At 38.6% G+C, this 18,903-nt stretch overlaps 3 protein-coding genes across 5 annotated transcripts; 1 reads left to right on the forward strand and 2 right to left on the reverse strand.

Moving 5' to 3' along the window:
- Positions 1-476: 476 nt before the first annotated feature.
- Positions 477-10,762, reverse strand: LOC119115071 (sodium channel and clathrin linker 1-like). Its single transcript, XM_037239282.1, has 21 exons — positions 10,688-10,762; positions 10,457-10,524; positions 10,186-10,238; positions 9,984-10,056; positions 9,358-9,413; positions 8,779-8,914; positions 8,331-8,453; positions 8,187-8,252; positions 7,854-7,924; positions 7,604-7,694; positions 7,215-7,306; positions 6,645-6,822; positions 6,060-6,158; positions 4,783-4,854; positions 4,602-4,676; positions 4,334-4,476; positions 3,995-4,187; positions 3,188-3,384; positions 2,690-2,768; positions 2,017-2,112; positions 477-758 (listed from the first exon to the last, which is right to left on the reverse strand). Exons 1-21 carry the CDS (start codon positions 10,719-10,721, stop codon positions 699-701), a joined length of 2,055 nt encoding a protein of 684 aa, XP_037095177.1. The 5' UTR covers positions 10,722-10,762; the 3' UTR covers positions 477-698.
- Positions 10,763-11,525: 763 nt separating this feature from the next.
- On the forward strand, positions 11,526-13,349 carry c1h4orf33 (chromosome 1 C4orf33 homolog). Of its 3 annotated transcripts, none has more exons than XM_037245753.1 (6): positions 11,526-11,607; positions 11,960-12,153; positions 12,305-12,365; positions 12,480-12,531; positions 12,625-12,824; positions 12,927-13,349. In XM_037245753.1, the coding sequence occupies exons 2-6, from the start codon at positions 11,967-11,969 to the stop codon at positions 13,021-13,023; spliced, it is 597 nt and encodes a 198-aa protein (XP_037101648.1). In that variant the 5' UTR covers positions 11,526-11,607; positions 11,960-11,966; the 3' UTR covers positions 13,024-13,349. The 3 variants fall into 3 exon arrangements, with proteins under 3 accessions (XP_037101648.1, XP_037101640.1, XP_037101632.1); XM_037245745.1 differs by having other exon boundaries at positions 11,528-11,631; XM_037245737.1 differs by having other exon boundaries at positions 11,533-11,883.
- LOC119119535 (sodium channel and clathrin linker 1-like) lies at positions 13,095-18,524 on the reverse strand. Its single transcript, XM_037245955.1, has 14 exons — positions 18,455-18,524; positions 18,035-18,125; positions 17,815-17,906; positions 17,537-17,714; positions 16,567-16,665; positions 15,940-16,011; positions 15,720-15,800; positions 15,469-15,599; positions 15,109-15,301; positions 14,680-14,876; positions 14,411-14,489; positions 13,954-14,046; positions 13,553-13,604; positions 13,095-13,470 (listed from the first exon to the last, which is right to left on the reverse strand). The coding sequence occupies exons 1-13, from the start codon at positions 18,499-18,501 to the stop codon at positions 13,572-13,574; spliced, it is 1,386 nt and encodes a 461-aa protein (XP_037101850.1). The 5' UTR covers positions 18,502-18,524; the 3' UTR covers positions 13,095-13,470; positions 13,553-13,571.
- Between the last annotated feature and the right edge of the window lie 379 nt (positions 18,525-18,903).

The following is an 18,903-nucleotide window of genomic DNA, read 5'->3' on the forward strand; positions in this document are numbered from 1 at the left end:
TTTTGCCTACCTTTACGTTCTAGAATACGTCAGCTCGTGCCACCACAACACGTTTACAGTCGCCTAGCAACACAGGGATTTCCCAACAAGCATCGCAGACGAAGACATAGGTTTACAAAGACGGCTGTAAATATTTGAGCAAGCAAGAGCCCATTTTCAGTCTTCAGCCAATTGCAACCTTTTTAAAAGACTTAAAAACCCAACTGCAGAAATGACAAAAGTATACTCACTTGAACTCTGGTAAAAGAAATACTACTTCATATACCTCAGTATAAAAGAAAGCGAAACAGCAAAAATAAAGGATTGGACGGGGGGAATAGTGGAAATCCATGTTAAATTAACCGACATTGAAATGTTGAAATGATTTTTGATCCTCTACAATGTAGAATCTACATCAAGACACCTGAACAAATCCCGCCCAATCTAAAAAGGACTCTGATAATTCCAAAATGAGATTTTCCGGGACATTGTGTATAGCGTTTACTGTTTATTAGAAACATTACTGGGGGAAAAAAACTACAAAATATCAATACACAGTTGCACACAAATAAAAATATCGAAATGCTGAAAATGTTCCAGTAACAGAGGACTAGAGGATTGCCAACATTCCTGAAGCACCTTTACAACTCAAAATCAAATCAACAATATGTTACAAAATGACAGCTATCACAGTTCCAATAGATCTGTGAAAAATGCCTTCATTCATGCTTTGGCTCACAAAAGTAAGTTTTCCTTTGCTTGGATGCCATAAGGGAAATCTGTGGAGGAAACAGATAAAATTAGATTACGGTTTGCACAAACCCACAATTTTAATATTTAAAAATATTCTGACATGCTGTTGGAAACAAAAACAAATCAGGGGCGTGTCTACGGGTGGGCTGAGTGGGCGTTGCCCACCCCAGAGATAAGCCAGAGGAATGTTCTGCCCATCCAATGAAAACTCTCAAAAATTATTTTATTTTTATTTCTTTGGAGTATTCATAGTTTTCTGTCATTGGACAAAAATGCACCACTTTCTAATTGGCCATTTTGAAGGTGTGGGCGTTCTTAGTGCTGCTCCCTGACATCAGCAAACCACGACGACAGTTCTAAAATACGGTACAGACGTGGTCAAGTGAACAGCTAAACCTGTTTGTAGCTCACTGCACTCAGCAATCTAAATAAAATGGTTAATACCTTAATAAGGCTTGTGTTTCTTCTAAGATACCAGGTCACTTGGTGATTTGGTAATTAGCTAGCTTCAGGCTTCCTGTAGCACAGTGGTTCTTAACCTTTTTCCTTGTTCGCACCCCATTCAATTCACCAACCAGTTCTCACACCCCTAACCCTAAATAATTATAATAATAATTGGTTTACTTTACAGCTATAAGGTTTAATTAGCATTATCCCTAATGCCAATTAACACAATGACTTCTTGATTTCCAGAATTTGTCACTTTTTTCGGTTAAAAATTGTAAATTTCCCCCAGGGTATCTTCGCACCCCCTAGGAAACATTCTCGCACCCCTAGGGGGTCACTGGCTTGTTGGGTATAAAATAATTTTACCGAAGGCTAACACGATTACCGTAATTTCCGGACTATAGGTCGCTCCGGAGTACAAGTCGCACCAGCCATAAAATGCATAATAAAGATGTGAAACATGTGAATTGAAATAATAATGTGTTAAGAGTGTAAGTCGCACCGGCCACACTGTGTGAAAAAACTGCAAATTCTAGTCCGGAAAATACGGTAGTATATTTTTATTTTTCATGGGGTAAGGACTATGGACCCCGCTAAAGAAATGGAATGCTGTAATTAAATTATCTCCCACCCATTCTCAAAATTAAACCACGGCTTGTTTACATACGCTATTTAGAAGAAGCTAAATTTTTGTTGTTGCCTACCCAAAGATCATATACTAGTAACACCTCTGAGACACATATGTAGGTGCCAGTTCAGTCATACCTAGACAACCACACAATTTAAACAAAATAGCAGTGAGGGTAAGGAGGGCGTATCATACCGCCACAGTGGTACCTGTTGTGAAGCAGTAGTTGCACGTTGCTCAACATCAGTTAGTCGTCTTTGAAGGCGAGTGGACTTCTCTTGAGACTCTGCTAGCTGTCTCCCATACTGCACAAACACAATATGCACATTTTATTAGAGCTTATCACTACAGGGACAACATTTTCAAAAACAGTCAACTGAAATTAGCTTCTCTCATTTCCTTAGGAAAATTTCTAGCGAAGTGTGATTCATTTCCAGTATACTCAGCATTATAAAAATAGAAAAAACAATGTTTTTCTATGAAGGCAATAATGTTTGACTACACGGCATCAAGAAGCGTAAGGTGTTAAAACCCATGTACATTTAACATCGTATTTTCTCCAAAAAATAATAAAAAAAAAGAAAATCAGAAAAATATATCATGTCACAATGGGGCGTTTTGCACACAATTTTGAAGGAGAACTGCATTTAGTCTATTGTGGAATATGTCTGGAACGACAAAATGTGGAAGGGAAAAATTAATACTGGGTGATCTGTATTCTTGCGGTTAGAGAGCACATCATTTGTCAATTCTGAATGGATCAGTTTAAAATGCTCTTTCAATCTGAGGTCCGTCAAGTCGTGTTACATTGTGTTTAAAGGACAGCCTACAATATGTTATATTCTTGACTCCAGAAAAACACTATTCATGTGTTGCACACACCTCTTCAATAATTTTTAGGTTATTAGCCAGCTGGAGCTCGAGCTCGTGTGACCGCTGCTTATGTTGATTCAGCTCTGCCCTGAAATACAAAAGAAGCCGTCACCAAACAAATTAAACTATAGCTTTACTGGATCTATGGATTCAAGTGATAGATATCACAGTTATTTTGTGAATGACAACAACTTCAACACGTTTTTTAATTTTTAATTGGGGCTGCACGACACTGGGAAAAACATGCGATATTGTGTGTTGAATATTGCATCTGACCAGTCAAAATGAGGTCATACAATTCCATAAATATTACTTTATTGCATATTGCATGTGCCATTGTCTCAAATGTTATACATTGTGCAGCCCTACTATTACCTAATACCATAATGCATATTAGTAGTCAGGTGTCAGCTCTCAAGTTTTTAAAAAAGGAAACTCGCAGTGGCAAAGCTGTACTAAGATCCCTCAAATATGGATTAGTGAAATCATCGGTTAATCGGTTCTTACTTGAGATTTTTCATTTTTATTTCAAAGGCTTGGGCCATGTTCTTTCCCTCGTCTTTCCAGCGCTGAATACTTTTGTTTTGTGCAGTTAGAAGACGCATTAGATCAGCACTTGAGTTGCGACTGCTCTCCTCCAAGTCACTCATCTGTGCACTAAGAGACTTTTCTTTTAGGCTGTACTCTTGCTCCATCTGTGACACCTGGAAAAGGACAGCGCAGTGCAGTAAATAGGTTAGGTCCTAAATGTCTTGACTCACGTCCATACGTCTTGTAGCTCAGTGGTGCCCAACCTTTCGCAATGACACAGTTCAGTGTCACGATTGCAAACCCACACACCTTTTCCAGCATGCACAGCATTTTTTTCTTGGTGTCATACAATCACTAGACATCACATCGCTCTCTGTGCTCCTTTTTTATATGAGTGTATACACACAAATACACACACATGCGTGCGCGCGTGCATGCATGCAGACACCTCCAACAGTAACTAATTTGATCATGGACTGTGTACGACTGCTGACCACTCATAACCTCATGTAATGCAGGTCACACGGGTTAAGGTGCCCAATTTTTTTCCTTTTTTTAAAAATACTTTGTTTTTGACATGAGACTGTTAGGATTTTTAGGCTAGTGTAGTGAACATTAACATAAAGAGAATAATAATTACGCACACACACACATTCTTATTTTTCTCCCGTACACCTTTCAATGTTGACTTGGGACCAATCCGGGGCCTACCAGATGATCGATCGATCAATTGGTTGCAGACTTCTGTTGTAACCTAGTGGCTTTTCTTAACTTTTTCCTTACCTGTTGTTTGGCCTTCTTTTGGACAAGCAAGGAGGCCTTACGCAGTTCATCCATCTCTCTGCGTATTTGAAAGTTCTCCTGCTGCAGCTGGAGTCGCTCGTCACTGATTTTGACACAGTCCTCTCTTGCTGCAGCCAAAGAGCCCTTTAGTCGCTGAACTTCTTCCTGACTACGGGACAATTCTTCGTTGTAGCTACAGATAGAAATGTGGAAGGTTACAGGGAATAAATGGACAAAGTGTTGCACAACTAGATGCTCAGAATGACTGGCTAAGTAACTGCCCTGTAGATTACAGGAAGTTGGTAATACTAGTAGGTCATGTTCAGGCATTGCACTTACCCCAATTCTATCTTCTTTAATTTGCTTTGTGTACTTTGTAAAGTAATGCTTATTTCATCTTTCATCCTCTCTGCAGTGAGACATCTCTGGTGAAGGACATCAAATTTCCCAAGCTCTGGTTCTGCCCGACCCTCCTTAACTACCTATATCACGAAAAGACAACAATCTCATGGTTGATGATGTTGATGACGATGGGGCTCATGAAGACCACAGACAGGAAGAAAATTTAGAGTGGCTGATCTAAATCTAATCATCAGTGCAACAATACCTTTGCAAGTTCTTCCTCTAAAGCTTTTTTCTCTCGCTTTGACCTCTCATTCTGAGATTCTTTTTCTGCACACTCCTGTGAATGAGTGAGGAGAGTAAGAACATACCCAATCAGGTAGTAAGAGCTGTAGACTATAATAGGCAGATTTAGGAACATATTTCTTTGTGAGGGGGTCTCTTACCAGTTGGAATAATGACAGCTCCTCAGCCATACGACGGAGCTCAACATTGCACTGCTTGCGTATATTATCTACCTGTTTAACACAAATGTGTCATGCAGCTGCATTATAGCAGAGATAGTATGATTGGAATTTAAGGGCAGACAGTAAATTGTATTTTACATAAATGTATCAGAGTTAGTGACTTAATTCTATTACAAATGTTTTAAATTAAAGGCAATTTGAGTAAACTTTACTATTTACAATATGTAGCTATCCTATTAAATAAAATTGTATTGTATATAATGTATCACAGTTAGTGACTTAATTCTACTACAAATGTTTTAAATTAAAGGCAATTTGAGTGAACTTTACTATTTACAATGTGTAGCTATCCTATTAAATTCAGGGCAGAAACTTCAGATTACAGACAATAAAGCTAGACAGAAAAACTTTGCTACAGTGGCTGAGATTCTACGTAAGGTAGTAACACAATATAATTAAATAAAATTAGGCTAAAGTCTTCCTACTACTATTTGTGGCATTTAGTTTTGCAATATTATTTTTTTCCAGAGTTCAGAGTTAGTTCTATAATTCTGACGTCAACCTTGTCTTGGAACACTGTCCCAACTGTTATCATTAGATCAGAAAATACATCATAATCTTTTGGTGTGGTCTTGGTGTCAGTGAAATGGACAAAATGAATGTAAATACCTCCAAGATATATTATTGCAGGAAATTGCAACGAAAGACTGGCTTTATGCTTTTTGAAGCAGGGTGGATTGTTTTTTTAAGGCCAGTTTCATTAAAAAGAAATCAGAGAGATTATTTCACGTATGAGTGTATCCGTGTTTTTGCTGTAACAATAGCACAGAGATCATTTCCATTTATGAGATTTCCAGAGTAAGAGTCTAATTGTTTGTTGGATAATCTTTTAACCCTGTCTCAAGCTCTCCATTAGGTTTTTCAATTACCTTGTGAATAAAACATAAAAGGTATCCAGTCTTCAAGGTTTCAGTCAGTGATTTGAATTGAGAGCTCACTTTCCAGTCACACAGCATTTTAGCAGGATTAACCAGTTAAACAGATGCAGAGAAAGCTTTGTTTTGATGTGTTTTGGCATATATATATAGGAAAAAAGAATGATGATTAATCGGATTGAGTACAGCAGAGAAAAACAGGTTTGCTTGATCAGGGATTTAAATATGGGTTGGATTTAAAAAAAAGAAGAGTGCAACATGTACATGATACATATAAACGTCAGCAGAAATAGCTTCGCTTCAATAACCATATAGAAACACCTCTTTTCTGGTGCGCACTGCAGCATCCTCAATCAGCTGGGGAATGACCGTCTTTGTCTTCTCAAGTTCCTCCATCATCTGTTTCTCTCTTAACAGAGCCTAAGGAAAACAAGTAAATTGCATTGATTGAAAGACTGTTAAACATTTCCCTCATACCGTATATACTACTTTCATCAAAATATATGCATGCAAATTTGAAATGGTAGGTAGACGTAGTTATGGTTTGTACTAAGTATAGTTACAATCGTAAAATGACACTGTACTTATCACAAACACACAGAATGCTTTTACAAAAAAATAACAACAATGGCATAGTAAAAAGTATTGAAATGCAGAGAAGAGAACTCCTTTGTTCCTGAACAACCTCTGAATTAACAGAGATGAATGAATCCACTGGACTGCAAGGAATTTCCTGGTAAGATGCAATAATATTAGTTTGATACGCTAATGTCAGTTAATATGCATCCTTGCAATATTGACTGATTACAAAACTTTTTAGTAAACTTACACTGTTAACACAAATACATGCATTAGGAACATTCATGCGTGAAGAACATTATTGGTGAATAAATGTGTATGTGTTACCTCATTCTTCTGCAGCACCGCCTCCTCAGCCATCTGCACACTCTCTCGAACTTTGTCCAGAGCATCATACTTCTCCTGTTCTAAGGTAGCGCATCGGGCCTTAAAGTTCCCTGACATTTGCTCCCACATAGTTTGTTCTCCTCGAACATCATCTGCCTCCTGCGATGTTGTTTTGAGCCTTAGCAAATGTAAATGAAAATATGAAGCTGATAGGAACTGAACAAGTGACCTATTGCATATAATAAAAAACTAAATATATATATATATATAAAAAAGATATATAAAGATATATATATAGAGGAGAGAGAGAGAGAGAGAGAGAGAGAGAGAGAGAGAGAGAGAGGAGAGAAGAGAGAGAGCTGCGAGCGAGAGAGAGCGCGAGCGAGGAGGGAGAGCGCGATGCGAGGCGAGGCGAGCGAGAGAGAGAGAGACGAGAGAGAGAGGAGAGAAGAGAGAGAGATAGAATGAGTAGAGAACGAGAGAGAGAGAGAGTAAGTATATTGGAGTACTTATCTACTGAGTCTATGGAATGAGCCAGGTCAAGTGACGCTGCAGTTGATCGGCACTCACCTTGTCTCCTTCTGACTGATGGTTAACTGAAGCTGTTGAATTTGTCTCTCTGCCGCTTCCTCTCGGCTGCGAGCCTCGGCAAGCTCTTCCTCCTGAATGAATGCAATATGTACATGTCTTTAATACAGTACAGTATGCACACGCACACACACTCACGTCTACAGCACAGGTGAGGGTGAGAAGTAATATCAGCCAGAAATTTGTATACTGTACTGAGGTATACTGTATTACAGTATGGAGCGTAGAAATATATGGCAAAATGTCAAAATCATTGAATGAGGGTAAACCGTCTTAACGATACTACAGAAGTTTCAATAGCAATAAAGCATTTGTTTCAGCAATTCGATTCAAAAGCAATATGTCATATTCTAAAACATGGATTTATTCACCTGTCTCTTTAGCAGGTGCTGAACTAACTGGAGCTGCTTGTTCATTTCTTCCACTTTGGTTGTGGCCGTCCCCAAATCACTTTTGGTTATTCTAGAACACAAGACACAGAGAACATTTCAGTCAATAGTTACTTTTGTTAATCATTCCCGCCATTATCATACTACAATGTAGCAATTGGTGTGGCTGGGTTCTGCACCTAGCAACGTAACACATCTTCAGTGACAGCTATTGTAAACCAACAATTATTACCTGAGCTGGCTCCGTAGCCCCTCCATCTCTGTACTCTGCTCTGTCACTGTTTTTAGTAGCTGCTGATTGGTCTGTATGTGACAAGATACACAACTTTGTCCTTTGAATAGCATTTCCTTATTGTACGCTTTGTTCCCACGAGACAGTAAAAGTTAGACCCTTAGCTTTGCCCTCTCATTAAATATACATCAGATAAGTGTCGCGTTACTCTCACATCTTGCGACTCTAGTCAAGTCTCACAAACATACTACTGTATACTGTTTGTGTGCAAATGTATATATGTGAGAGATCTCAAACATGCAGAAGAAGTATCATGTTCGACCCGTTACATACCAATTGTAGTTCTTGATTGGACACTTGGAGTTGCTGCGTGTGCTGGTGGGTAACTACGATTTGATCCTATGATGAGGAAAACAATTTGTTATTATCGTAAAGTACCCAACACAATGGCTATGAATGTCATTGTATGAGGTATACCTTGAGTTGCTGTTCTTTAGCATTAGTGCTCTGCTTATCAGTGAGACTCTTCTGGTAGAACTCCTGAAGGCGATCAAGCTCAAGTGCTGCTGTCTGCCACAACTCCATGGCCTGCATCCGCTCCTATTCAAATACATAAAACACATTCAAAACTATTACTACTGAGTACTATGCTGAGTATCAGCTAAAAAGGAATACAGTCATTCACATCATTGTTTAAAAAGTTAAAGCTGAATTTAACAGGAATGTGTCAAACACGGTATGTTGCAATTTGTTCAATTGCTACAGGTAGGTCAGAGTATAAAATGCACCAACAGGTCAAAACGTATTCGTTTTTGTATGAGGAAGCTAAAAGCAGGCGGTTGGACAAAAAAAAAAAAAACAGGCAAAACATTGTTGCTACTTAAAACAGGAAATATATAAAAAGTACACGTGATAGTTTTGGGACCTGTTCCGAAAGCTTGATTTGTTCTTGGAGGTTTTCAACGACTGCTTCCTTCTCCACTGTGCTTATCTCCACTCCAGAAATCTTTGAGGGTGATTGAAGCTGCTTCTCAACTGATTCCCTGAGTTCTGCATGCAGCCTGAAATAAAATCCAAACATTTACTAACTACTTCTCTAGATTACAATCAAATATAATACAATATTAGTATTGTCACGTAAACATTGTTAAACAACAATTGAAATGCTACAATGTAATGGAGAATACCTATATATTATGAAGTACACACACACACACACACGATGCACCTCATCTTAATTTTGAGCTTTGTGGCAATGGCTGGGAATACTTATGTACATGTTCTTTTTTTTATTATTATTTTAATACATTCACTATCTTTTTTCATATTGTCATTATGGAGTGTTGTATGTAGAATTATAAGGGGAAAATCAATTTATTCCATTTTGGAATAAGGCTGTAACCTAAAATGTGGAGAGAGAAAAACAAAAAAAACAAACAAAAAAACGAAGCTCTGTGAATCATTTTTGGGTGCACTCTATCAGACACCAACAAATCCCAGATACCTTTCATTTTCCTGGACAACAGTCGCCAACCTTTCTTTGACATCTGTCATTGACACCTGCAAACATGAATAGAGGCACATGAAGCCAAAGTATGTAAATGGATACAACCAAAAATACTTTAAATAAATGACAAGTGACAAAGAAGACATAACTCAGATTATATTGCTTTTTACACATGTCTAAGGGCCTAAGTGTGCCAATATCGGCACACTTAAAAATCTTGAATAAATCCCTTTAAGCATTCGACCATTCTCCTGCATGACACAGAGTTCCAAGTGTGTGGAGCTCAGTGATAGACAATGATGTGACTAAAAATGAGAAGGGGATGTGGAAAATGAACCTCATCTTAACTGGACAAAACAGTTTATGTCAAATAACTCAAATCTAAGTGAGAGATGAGTGAACCCTACTCGCATATGGTGTTTTTAAAAAGGTGAAAACTGCAAAGCTGTTGTGGGAGGTTCAGTAAGATACATAAAATTAGGATAATTTTCTTGAATCAGCTATAATGTCATTTGAATTTTAGCAAATTCAAATTGGCATTTAAAAGGTACATTAAGTTTAAGCTTTTTTTTAAAAACTTTGAGTGCCTCCTTTTAATAATGACCTAATCTTGGGGGTTTTACCTGATATTTCTGCAGCTTTTGAGACATTTCATCAATGTGCTGATCATACTCGGCTATCAATGGAGCCATTATACTGTAATAAAGAATATTTGTATTAGTTGAATAGTACGTTCAAGCCATCATATGACTTACAAATCTCATTGGTGCTTTGTTGCTAAATTGTGCCTAAAATTTACAATAACACATAACTGCAGTATCATACCTCCTATCAGAGAGCCAGGGAGCATCTCCAGGGGCCTTCTTTTCCTCGTATCTCTAGAGAGAGAGAGAGAGAGGGGGGAGGGGGGGGGGGGGGGAGGGGGGGGTTGCAAAGTCATATCATTCAGTCAGAATTCAAGGATTTGGTTGAACACATCGTATGCATCATGACACATCTCCACATTTCAGTTTTCCCTTAACCTATCCCACTTCATTGTTAACTAAATACACAATACTGTACTACAAAAATGTATGGTATAGTTTTTGTTTGGTACCTGAGATGGTTTGGTGCGTGCATGCTCCTCACGCTGATACTGGCTGAGAGATGAATTTAGCCTGCGGACTACGGACACAAATTGTTGCAGTTTGCACCTCGAAAAATATGCACACATTAATTTCTCAAATAAAATTTGTCAATGGGGAAGTTTTCTTGGTGCATGGCATCGTGCAGGTAAATAGTAAGCAGTCGAATTGTAATTAAATCAGCATGTGACTTGTTTCCCTACCTTGATCACGAAGAAATTCGACCTCCGTTTCCATGTTGATGATCCAGCCAAGGGCGATGGTTCTTAACCTTGTTGGAGTGAAAAATATAAATATTTTTTTTTCAAATTCAAGACAGACGTTTTTACTGGTGCACAAAATGAGCCGTGCACGAACATCAACTTGCTCAAAGAACAAAAACAACACAATGCATGAACTCGCAACAAATTACATACCTGCAAATCAGTGTGCCTTTGCGAAACCAGTTCAGATATGCGTCGTCACGAATTTACACGATAAATCAAGCGTGTTCGGACCTCCGCATTGGAGGCTCTGCCGAATCCCTGAGACCGACTCACCGAACCCCAAGGGTTCGATCGAACCCAGGTTAATAACCACTCGCCTAGGCGGAAGCAAATGTAAAAATATCATGCTAGCGCGTCAAACAGACGCAGAAACCAAATCAGCATTGGTTTTGCTCCTGGAAAATTAAGCATGGCTGGCGTTGCACAGTATCAGCATTGAAAGAAAAGGAGAAAAAGGCTGTAACAAGCTGATCGAGAGAGAAGACTAAGGTTATATAATGCTTCTTTTACAGGAGATTACCACAAGAAGCGAGCTAATAAATGTCCGTTAGCACTGAGTCAGGTATTTAAAACAACAATTATATTCAGTGGTTAAAGATATGAAAAACGATTCAATTTAATAGTTTACGTTTGACAACTGTCTGTATTATTAAATTATAATAAAACGAAGGCATTACTTGAATAATCGAGTTGCGCCGTCCGTTTTGAAGAAAACAAACAGCAGCCAATGACAGCTAAGCTGTGCGGTGCAAAATAGTTCCGATGTGTACAATTTAGCAAACGAAATAGTTCCGCTTTCAGAAATAAGGAAGTCCATTGACTGCTGATGTCATTTTGATCAACTCGACTGTTGACAAGTACGGGTCCGAAACCATTCTTGGGTTAGGTTTGCTTATTACCTAAGTTTGATTTACGAGTTTGATAACACGTGAATGTCAGAACTCCGTTAAACATTAACCTAATATAATAACGCATTGCGTAAAATGATTAATGACAGGAAGGTGAAAAGTTGAAGTGTTTAAGAAAGCAGTATGCGATGCTTATCGTTTAGTCTCTTGGAAGGACAATATGGGGTTAGTTCGTGGACTGCAGTTTGTGACAGTCATTTGCATGACATTGAGTTGTGATTCTCTGTAAGTCGATATTTATAATTTTCTAAACTGGGGCCAGATAGAACCTTACAGTCCTTGTATACAATTCTACTTACAGGCCGAATATGCAAGCAGAGTTTGAGATCCTGCACACTTGGGACAGCAATCCTGTGAATCATGACCCCATCAGGATCATCTTCTCTCCTGGTGTTGAAGGGCTAAAAATGAAGACTTTTGCTCCCTTTTTCAATGACCCAGAGGCCCCAGCTGGAGCACCTGGCCAGCCATTCCCTGGGCTCTGGAACTATGAAGGTGGGTGATTGGAGCTCAGATGAAGGTGTATTTGGGAAGACCAAACAACTGTATCATGAAAACATGTGGTATGAGATTTTGTATGCATTCATTTGATTGTCTTTTGAAGTCTGGTGCTAAAAATGTCAATATTTCCCTTTTACTTTATCAGTTGTTGAGTCCTTCTTTCTCGATAGTACTACAGACAATTACTTAGAGGTGGAGATTTGTCCGTAAGTAAAATTTAATTTGTTTTAATATTGGACACATCAATGGGCATCTAATAAATGTAGTTATACTGAAACTTCCACTTTTATCTTGCGCCGCTTTCTATTATTTCACTTCAGACATGGTCAGCATTTGGTATTACTGCTGTCAGGGGTTGGCCAAGCGTTCCAGGTAGGCAGATGTAATCGAAGTAATCAACAGATCCATAAAGGGTTATTAATATGCTTTAGTGTGGCGTAAAATGTCCCTTGTACCCACTTTCAGCAAGAACTGCCGCTGGTTTTTAATGCGACAGTCATCGGAGACAAATGGATGGGTGAGGCTCTCCTTCCCTGGATTTATTTTCCTCCCAATGTGAACAAGATGAACTCTTATGCTATTCATGGCTCCGGAGAGATGCGCACATACGAAGCACTCTACTCCATCCCCCGTGATGAGATAGTCGAAGGACAGAAGCCAAATTTGTAAGTACACTCGTTGCAAAACTATTATTTTCTCTTGCAGCTAATTAGAACATAAATGTTTACAACGTTGTGCATTACATTTTATGTTCTTTTTCCTGTTAGCCATGCCCTGAAGTATTTTGGCAATTTCCGACTGCAAAGTATCATGGGGGATGGCTGGGAGCAGCCAGAGTCTGATCTCTGGAAGGGAAAACGCTGAGCAGCTCACTAACTCGTTTGTCCTATTTCTCACTTTTTTTTTTTTTTTTTTTTTAAATACTTGCGTTTAACTGCGGCATTTGTGTGTGTTGTCACGAATGTGGAAACATGTCTTTCAGTAATTTGTGTCAGTGATTTTGGCATAGTCATATGATGGAATTTAACAAAGTGTATTTCATGCCTTTCTGGATTTTCGTACATTTTTTTTTATTTAATTCCCTTTCTGATTTTGTGATGTTTGTACATGTATGAATGGACTGGTTCAGTAATAACTTAAAGATTGGAAAACAATTGTGGCAAATCAATAAACATACATTTTATATTGCATACCTCTGGTGTTTGTATTTTTTTTATAGTTCATTGTGAATGTTCTAAAGACAAACGAGTCACTGATAAGAGTTCAGAGGAATCAAGACTGGCCCTTCATCCCTGGGATGCCATACCGGAGCTGTCAGGAAAAGAACAGAATTAACATCAATTCTATTTGCACATACATAGTTAGAAGGAAAGGTTTAAGGTTGATGACTCACAAAAAAGCAAGCAAAGTACCTATCCAAGAGCTAATTGGGAACTGCTGTCAGCCTACCGAGAGTAAAGTTCATAAAAAAATTATTTTCCAAGAACAGCTGTCTGGTGTCAACCAAAAGGGTTCACTTATTTTTTTCTTTTAACAGTACTTGAATACTAAAGATCATGACATGCACACGTTCATGTTTGTTAGAAACGTTAAACATATGTACAGTGTATAGAATGTCGTGCCAACTAGTGTTGAATTAAGAGAATGCACCAATCATGAACACTGCACTCCGTGTGTATTTTGAAGCACACACGCTATGAGGACACAGAGCGATGTCACAAGCCGACCAACAATTTCTTCAGCAGAGGCCATAGGTCATCATTATCACTACAATATGCTGCTCAGTCGTCACACCTGTTGTGAAGGTAGAGTTTGTTGCTCAACTTCAGTTAGTCGTCTCTGGAGGCGACTGGCTTTCTCTCGGAATACAGCCAGCTGTCTCTCATACTGAACAAACAGAATATGTAAAAATACTGTTACAGTATTGGTTTCTCTTCACGTGAAAAATACCAGACAGTGAATTCTGATGATCCTGTATGATAATCCTACACATGCATTAGTGGCAGTGGAAGTTGATAAATTATATATTACAGATGCTGTTTATCATATTTCGACTCATAAGGTAGCTAGAGCCTCAGATGAGAGTTGTGTGCTTACTGGACTGGACAGCACAAGGTCACACAAAGAATTCATGCTGACATTGACTTCAAAATCTGTGAGAAATTTAGAGTAACATTTATTTTGGGGAAGGTGGGAGGAAGCTGAAACACCACGACCATATCATTATCCTCCGCCTCATTTTTTCACAAACCTCCACAATAGTATCGTTATTTTTTGACAGCTGGATTTCATACTCATGTGAACGCTGTTGGTGTAGATCCAATTCTTCTCTGAAAAAACAAACAAAACAAAAACAAAAGAAAATCACGCACATATATTTTGTAATTGTTGTTAAACAGTTGCCATGACAAGAATGTCATCAAAATTGAGATATTTCTTGACCCTTTAAAAAGTCTAGTCTCAAATCACATTTCTCTATTCGTGTCTATTCTTTTCAATCTGCTGTTTTTTAGTTCTCACGTGAGAGTTTTAATTCTGGATTCCAAAGCCTGGGCCATGTTTGACGCCTCCACTTTCCAGCGCTGGATACTTTTCTGCTGTGCTGTCAGAAGGCGCATCAGATCAGCACTTGAGCTGCGACTGTGCTCCTCCAGGTCACTCATCTGTCCTTTTAGTGTTTTCTCCTTAATGCTGTACTCTTGCATCATCTGTGTAATCTAGGAAAGTGTAGAATCCTCCTAAGTCTATTTTTTCCTTTTTTAAAAAAACAACAACTAGCTATTAACATTTTATCTCTCGCCAGTGTCCCAATAAGTTGGACAGGTATCTATGCAAATGTAGAGTACTAGGTAAAATGAATATGACAAAGAAGCACCGGTTCTCTGCTTGCTTTGGATGATCTGTACTCTCTTCTCAGTGGCACATATTTTCTTAAATTCTCACATTTACCTGTTGTTTGGCCTTCTTTTGGACTTGCAAAGAAGCCTTCCGCAGCTCATCCATCTCCCTGCGGAACTGAACATTCTCCTGTTGCAACTGGAGTCGCTCATCACTGATTCTGCCACAGTCCTCTCTTGCTGCATCCAAACAGCCCTTTAGCTGTTGCACTTCTTCCTGGCGTCGGGATAACTCCTCACTGTAGCTAAAGATCGAAATATGCAAACATGAAAGATAATAATACGACGTAATTTTCTATGCATTTCGCAGCTGTTGTCTTTGAGCGGCTCTGGTTTGTACTGTGATTATTAACAACATGATATAACCATCGACTGGCTTTAAAAGCAGTGAATATATGACTGATCCACCTACTCCGCTTCCAACTTTTTTAGTTTGCTTTGGGTACTTTCTAAAATGATGCTCATTTCATCCCTCATCCGCTCTGCCTTTAGACACCTATGGTGAAAGTCATCAATCTTCCGAAGCTCATCGTCTACCTTGCACTTGGTCATCTTAAATGAAAAAACAAACAAACAATTAATCATTGCGTAAGAGTCGTGCATTATAAAACATCGAAAAGACTTTGGATCTGGATTGAGCTGTTTCTTGTACTATAGTTAAACATCTACCTTTGCCATTCCCTCTTCAAAAGCTTTTCTCTCTCGCTTTGACCTCTCAATCTGAGACTGTTTGTCCACACACTCCTACAACAAAAAGAGGAAGTGGAGTGGAACATCAATATTGCAAGTTAAACTAGGTGTTGGAAAACAAATGGTTCGAATGAATGAAATGTATGCATTGTGATTTGAAGAGGAATTTGTTGTAAGGAGGGTAAAAACTTACCATTTGCAATAGAGACAATTCTTCAGCCATACTTTGCATTTCAGTGTTGCACTGCTGACGAATATTATCCAGCTGTTAAAAAAAGTACAGTTCTGTCAGTGCGGCAAATTTAGTGTATCATAATGTTGTGAGCTCTTAACAGACTATTATCACCAATACAATACCACACAAACAAGAATAAAACAAACAAAGTGCAAACAACATGCATGGCGAGGATGCACTCTTGGCTGCTGTGCCCAGATTTTGACAGTACTGTAAAATGGTTTGAGTGTCATCTGAAGATGGTTAGAGAGAAAGTACTATATTTAAGTTTATTGTATGACAGCATGTGGTGTTGAGCAGAGGTAGGCATTCCGTCTCAGGTACGAAAACGGTCCATTCCGGATGGATGCCAATTTTGCAGACGGACAAGAGACGGACTGAAGATGGATGGAAGAGAGTAGCGTCGTTTCCTGTAATCATCGCTATTCAGGTTAAGTGCTGACAAAACTTTATCTTGCATGTGTAATCCGTACGTTCAAGCCAAATGTGAATGTTAAAGAGAGAAATAAAAGTGACTTTTCATGCAGGAGGGGGCAAAGGGAAACTCAAGTAAAGTGCTTCCTTCCCACAAATGACATTCTCTACCTCTTTATTGAAGCAAAGAGCAGCGTCCTTGATCAACTGTTGGAAGGCCTTTTTTGTCTTCTCTAGCTCCTCCCTCAACTGCTTTGCTCTTAACTGAGCCTGAGGAAAATAAATGGAGGGTCAGCAGGTTAGAGTGTTTATGCTTGTACCAAAGTCAGATTCAAGTTTCCCAAGCTCCTCCTCTTCTACATCTGATATTGAAAGTAGTGTTTTCTTTCGTTTTGTTTTATAGGAAAAGTCTGGTTAGCCCATACGGGTTTAGGTTAGCCCATACTCATTAAATAACATTTTAATCATCACTCATGATTGCTTACTTATTGATTACAGATTACAGACAGCCAACGAGGTTTATTTCGTCTGCCAGTAAGTTATGTTTGAGTTTTTTTTTCTCCTTTATGGTAATTGTGTTTGTATGTCTATTTTTTGCTGTTGTTTTCATGATAGACTTAACCTATCATTTGTCAAGCTGTTTTCATGTTAGACTTAACCTATCATTTGTCAAGCAACAATAAATTCATTAAAACAGTCATTAAAACAGTTGTATAAGTAGCATCGACAAATGTACAAGTCCTTTAACTTTTTTTTGGAGTAAATAAATACTCTATTATCTATATCTATTATTGCACACTGTCGGGACACGGTGGTTGGGAACCAATCATCTCGGAGACACAGGTAGGAAGATCAACACAATGGCTATTTAATTTTCATGGCCACTCATTGCCAAACAGTGTTCATACAATAACTACATCATAGCTGCTCCAATGGCCACTGAAAAAAAATGGTATACTTAAGTGACACCAAATAGGCTGTTTAAATTTAAGGCACACACTATGTCTATTATAACTAAAATACTCTGCTAGTAAACACATTTCAAGTGAAGAAATAATGCAATCTGGTGGGGCTTTTCTCAACAATACAAATGAAAGAACAGTCTCTACTTTATAATTGGAAGTACTAAATACATATGTACCTCTTCCTTCTGCAATGTTGCTTCCTCAGCCATCTCAACACACTCTCGCACTTTGTCCAGACCCTCATACTTCTCCTGTTCTAAAGTAGAACAACGGGCCTTTAGGTTCGCTGCTGTATTCTCCCACATAGCTTGATCTTTGAGTGCAGTCTCTGCCTCCTGACATGCAACTTTTATTCTGAGCAATTATAAACATCAAGAGCCGATGAGAAAATCTGCAAAATTACTTCCCCATACATTAAATGTTTGTGAATAAAACCCTTTCTTTCCATAATCACCTGGTCTCTTGCTGGCTGATGGTTGTCTGAAGGTGCTGGATTTGTTTCTGTGCTGCTTCCTCTCTCCTCTGAGCCTCTGCTTCATCTTCTTCCTAAACACGCATGGTATTTACAAATTACCACATCTGAAAAATTAGTATTTATAAAATAGTTGTTTGAACTTCTACTCTGATAATGTGAAACTCTCCATGTCCATCCTATGCCAACTACTACATTTCACCTGTCTCTTTAGCTGGTGCTGAACAGACTGGAGCTGTTTGGTCATCTCATCCACTTTGACTATGGCTGTTCTCAGATCAGATTTGGTTGTTCTATCACACAAGTGACATCCAACATTCGCTCGTCAGGCCTTATATGATGTGTATATATAAATATCTACAAAAAATATAATGTATAATGCGGCGTTTAGATGAGAAACAATAATTATCCATCCATTCTGTATTTTACTTTTTCTCATTATGGTTGCAGGTGACCTGGAGCCTAACAGCTGACTAGACAAAAGACAGGGTACAACCTGCACTGGTTGTCAGCTAATTGCAGGGCAAAATAATTAATCTGGGTGTATTTGCGACATTAAAAGTGTATTTTGGTTTTCAGAATACATGTTGCAACAGCTACATTGAATCAAAAGTTTAGTTACCTGAGCTGGGTTTGTAAGTTCTCTACCTCTGTGCTGTCTTCCGCCATTGTCTTTGGAAAATTACGGTTGGTCTGTGAGTGACAAAAAATACACAACTGCCATTAGTGTGGCATGCTTGCAAAAATACATTTTTACATGGATGGATAAGTATCCATTCATTTTTTGTATTGCATATATTGTTAAGAGTTCCAAGGGGGCGGGAACCTGTGCGACCTGACTGAGTGAAAAAGGGTGACTATACCCTGGACTCAATCAGCGAGTGATTGTGAAAAGACAAATTACATGGTAGTGAGTGCACATGGTAGTGAGTGAACGAAGTATATGACCCATATAGCCCACTTGAACTCAAAATTGACTTTATGCTACAGCTCAGGTCTGTGAACAAAAATTCTGATCAGGCTCTTGACACTTTACCTATGCTTGTTCTGTTTAGTCACTTCCAAATAAAT

This window comes from Syngnathus acus, chromosome 1 (assembly GCF_901709675.1).
Source record: "Syngnathus acus chromosome 1, fSynAcu1.2, whole genome shotgun sequence".
In the NCBI taxonomy this organism is placed as follows: Eukaryota; Metazoa; Chordata; class Actinopteri; order Syngnathiformes; family Syngnathidae; genus Syngnathus; species Syngnathus acus.

Coding starts and splice junctions, on each gene's coding strand:
- LOC119115071 (XM_037239282.1), bottom strand. CDS start 10,721: ATGGAAACGGAGGTCGAATTTCTTCGTGATCAAG. Junction 9,414..9,983: donor AAAAGCTGCAGAAATATCAG/GTAAAACCCCCA, acceptor TCATGTTTGCAG/GTGTCAATGACAGATGTCAA. Junction 7,695..7,853: donor GGGCTACGGAGCCAGCTCAG/GTAATAATTGTT, acceptor CTTGTGTTCTAG/AATAACCAAAAGTGATTTGG.
- c1h4orf33 (XM_037245737.1), top strand. CDS start 11,819: ATGGGGTTAGTTCGTGGACTGCAGTTTGTGACAGTCATTTGCATGACA. Junction 12,154..12,304: donor TGGGCTCTGGAACTATGAAG/GTGGGTGATTGG, acceptor TTACTTTATCAG/TTGTTGAGTCCTTCTTTCTC. Junction 12,532..12,624: donor GGGTTGGCCAAGCGTTCCAG/GTAGGCAGATGT, acceptor ACCCACTTTCAG/CAAGAACTGCCGCTGGTTTT.
- LOC119119535 (XM_037245955.1), bottom strand. CDS start 18,501: ATGGCGGAAGACAGCACAGAGGTAGAGAACTTACAAACCCAGCTCAG. Junction 14,877..15,108: donor AAAAGAAGGCCAAACAACAG/GTAAATGTGAGA, acceptor ACACTTTCCTAG/ATTACACAGATGATGCAAGA. Junction 14,047..14,410: donor ATAACGATACTATTGTGGAG/GTTTGTGAAAAA, acceptor CTGTTTGTTCAG/TATGAGAGACAGCTGGCTGT.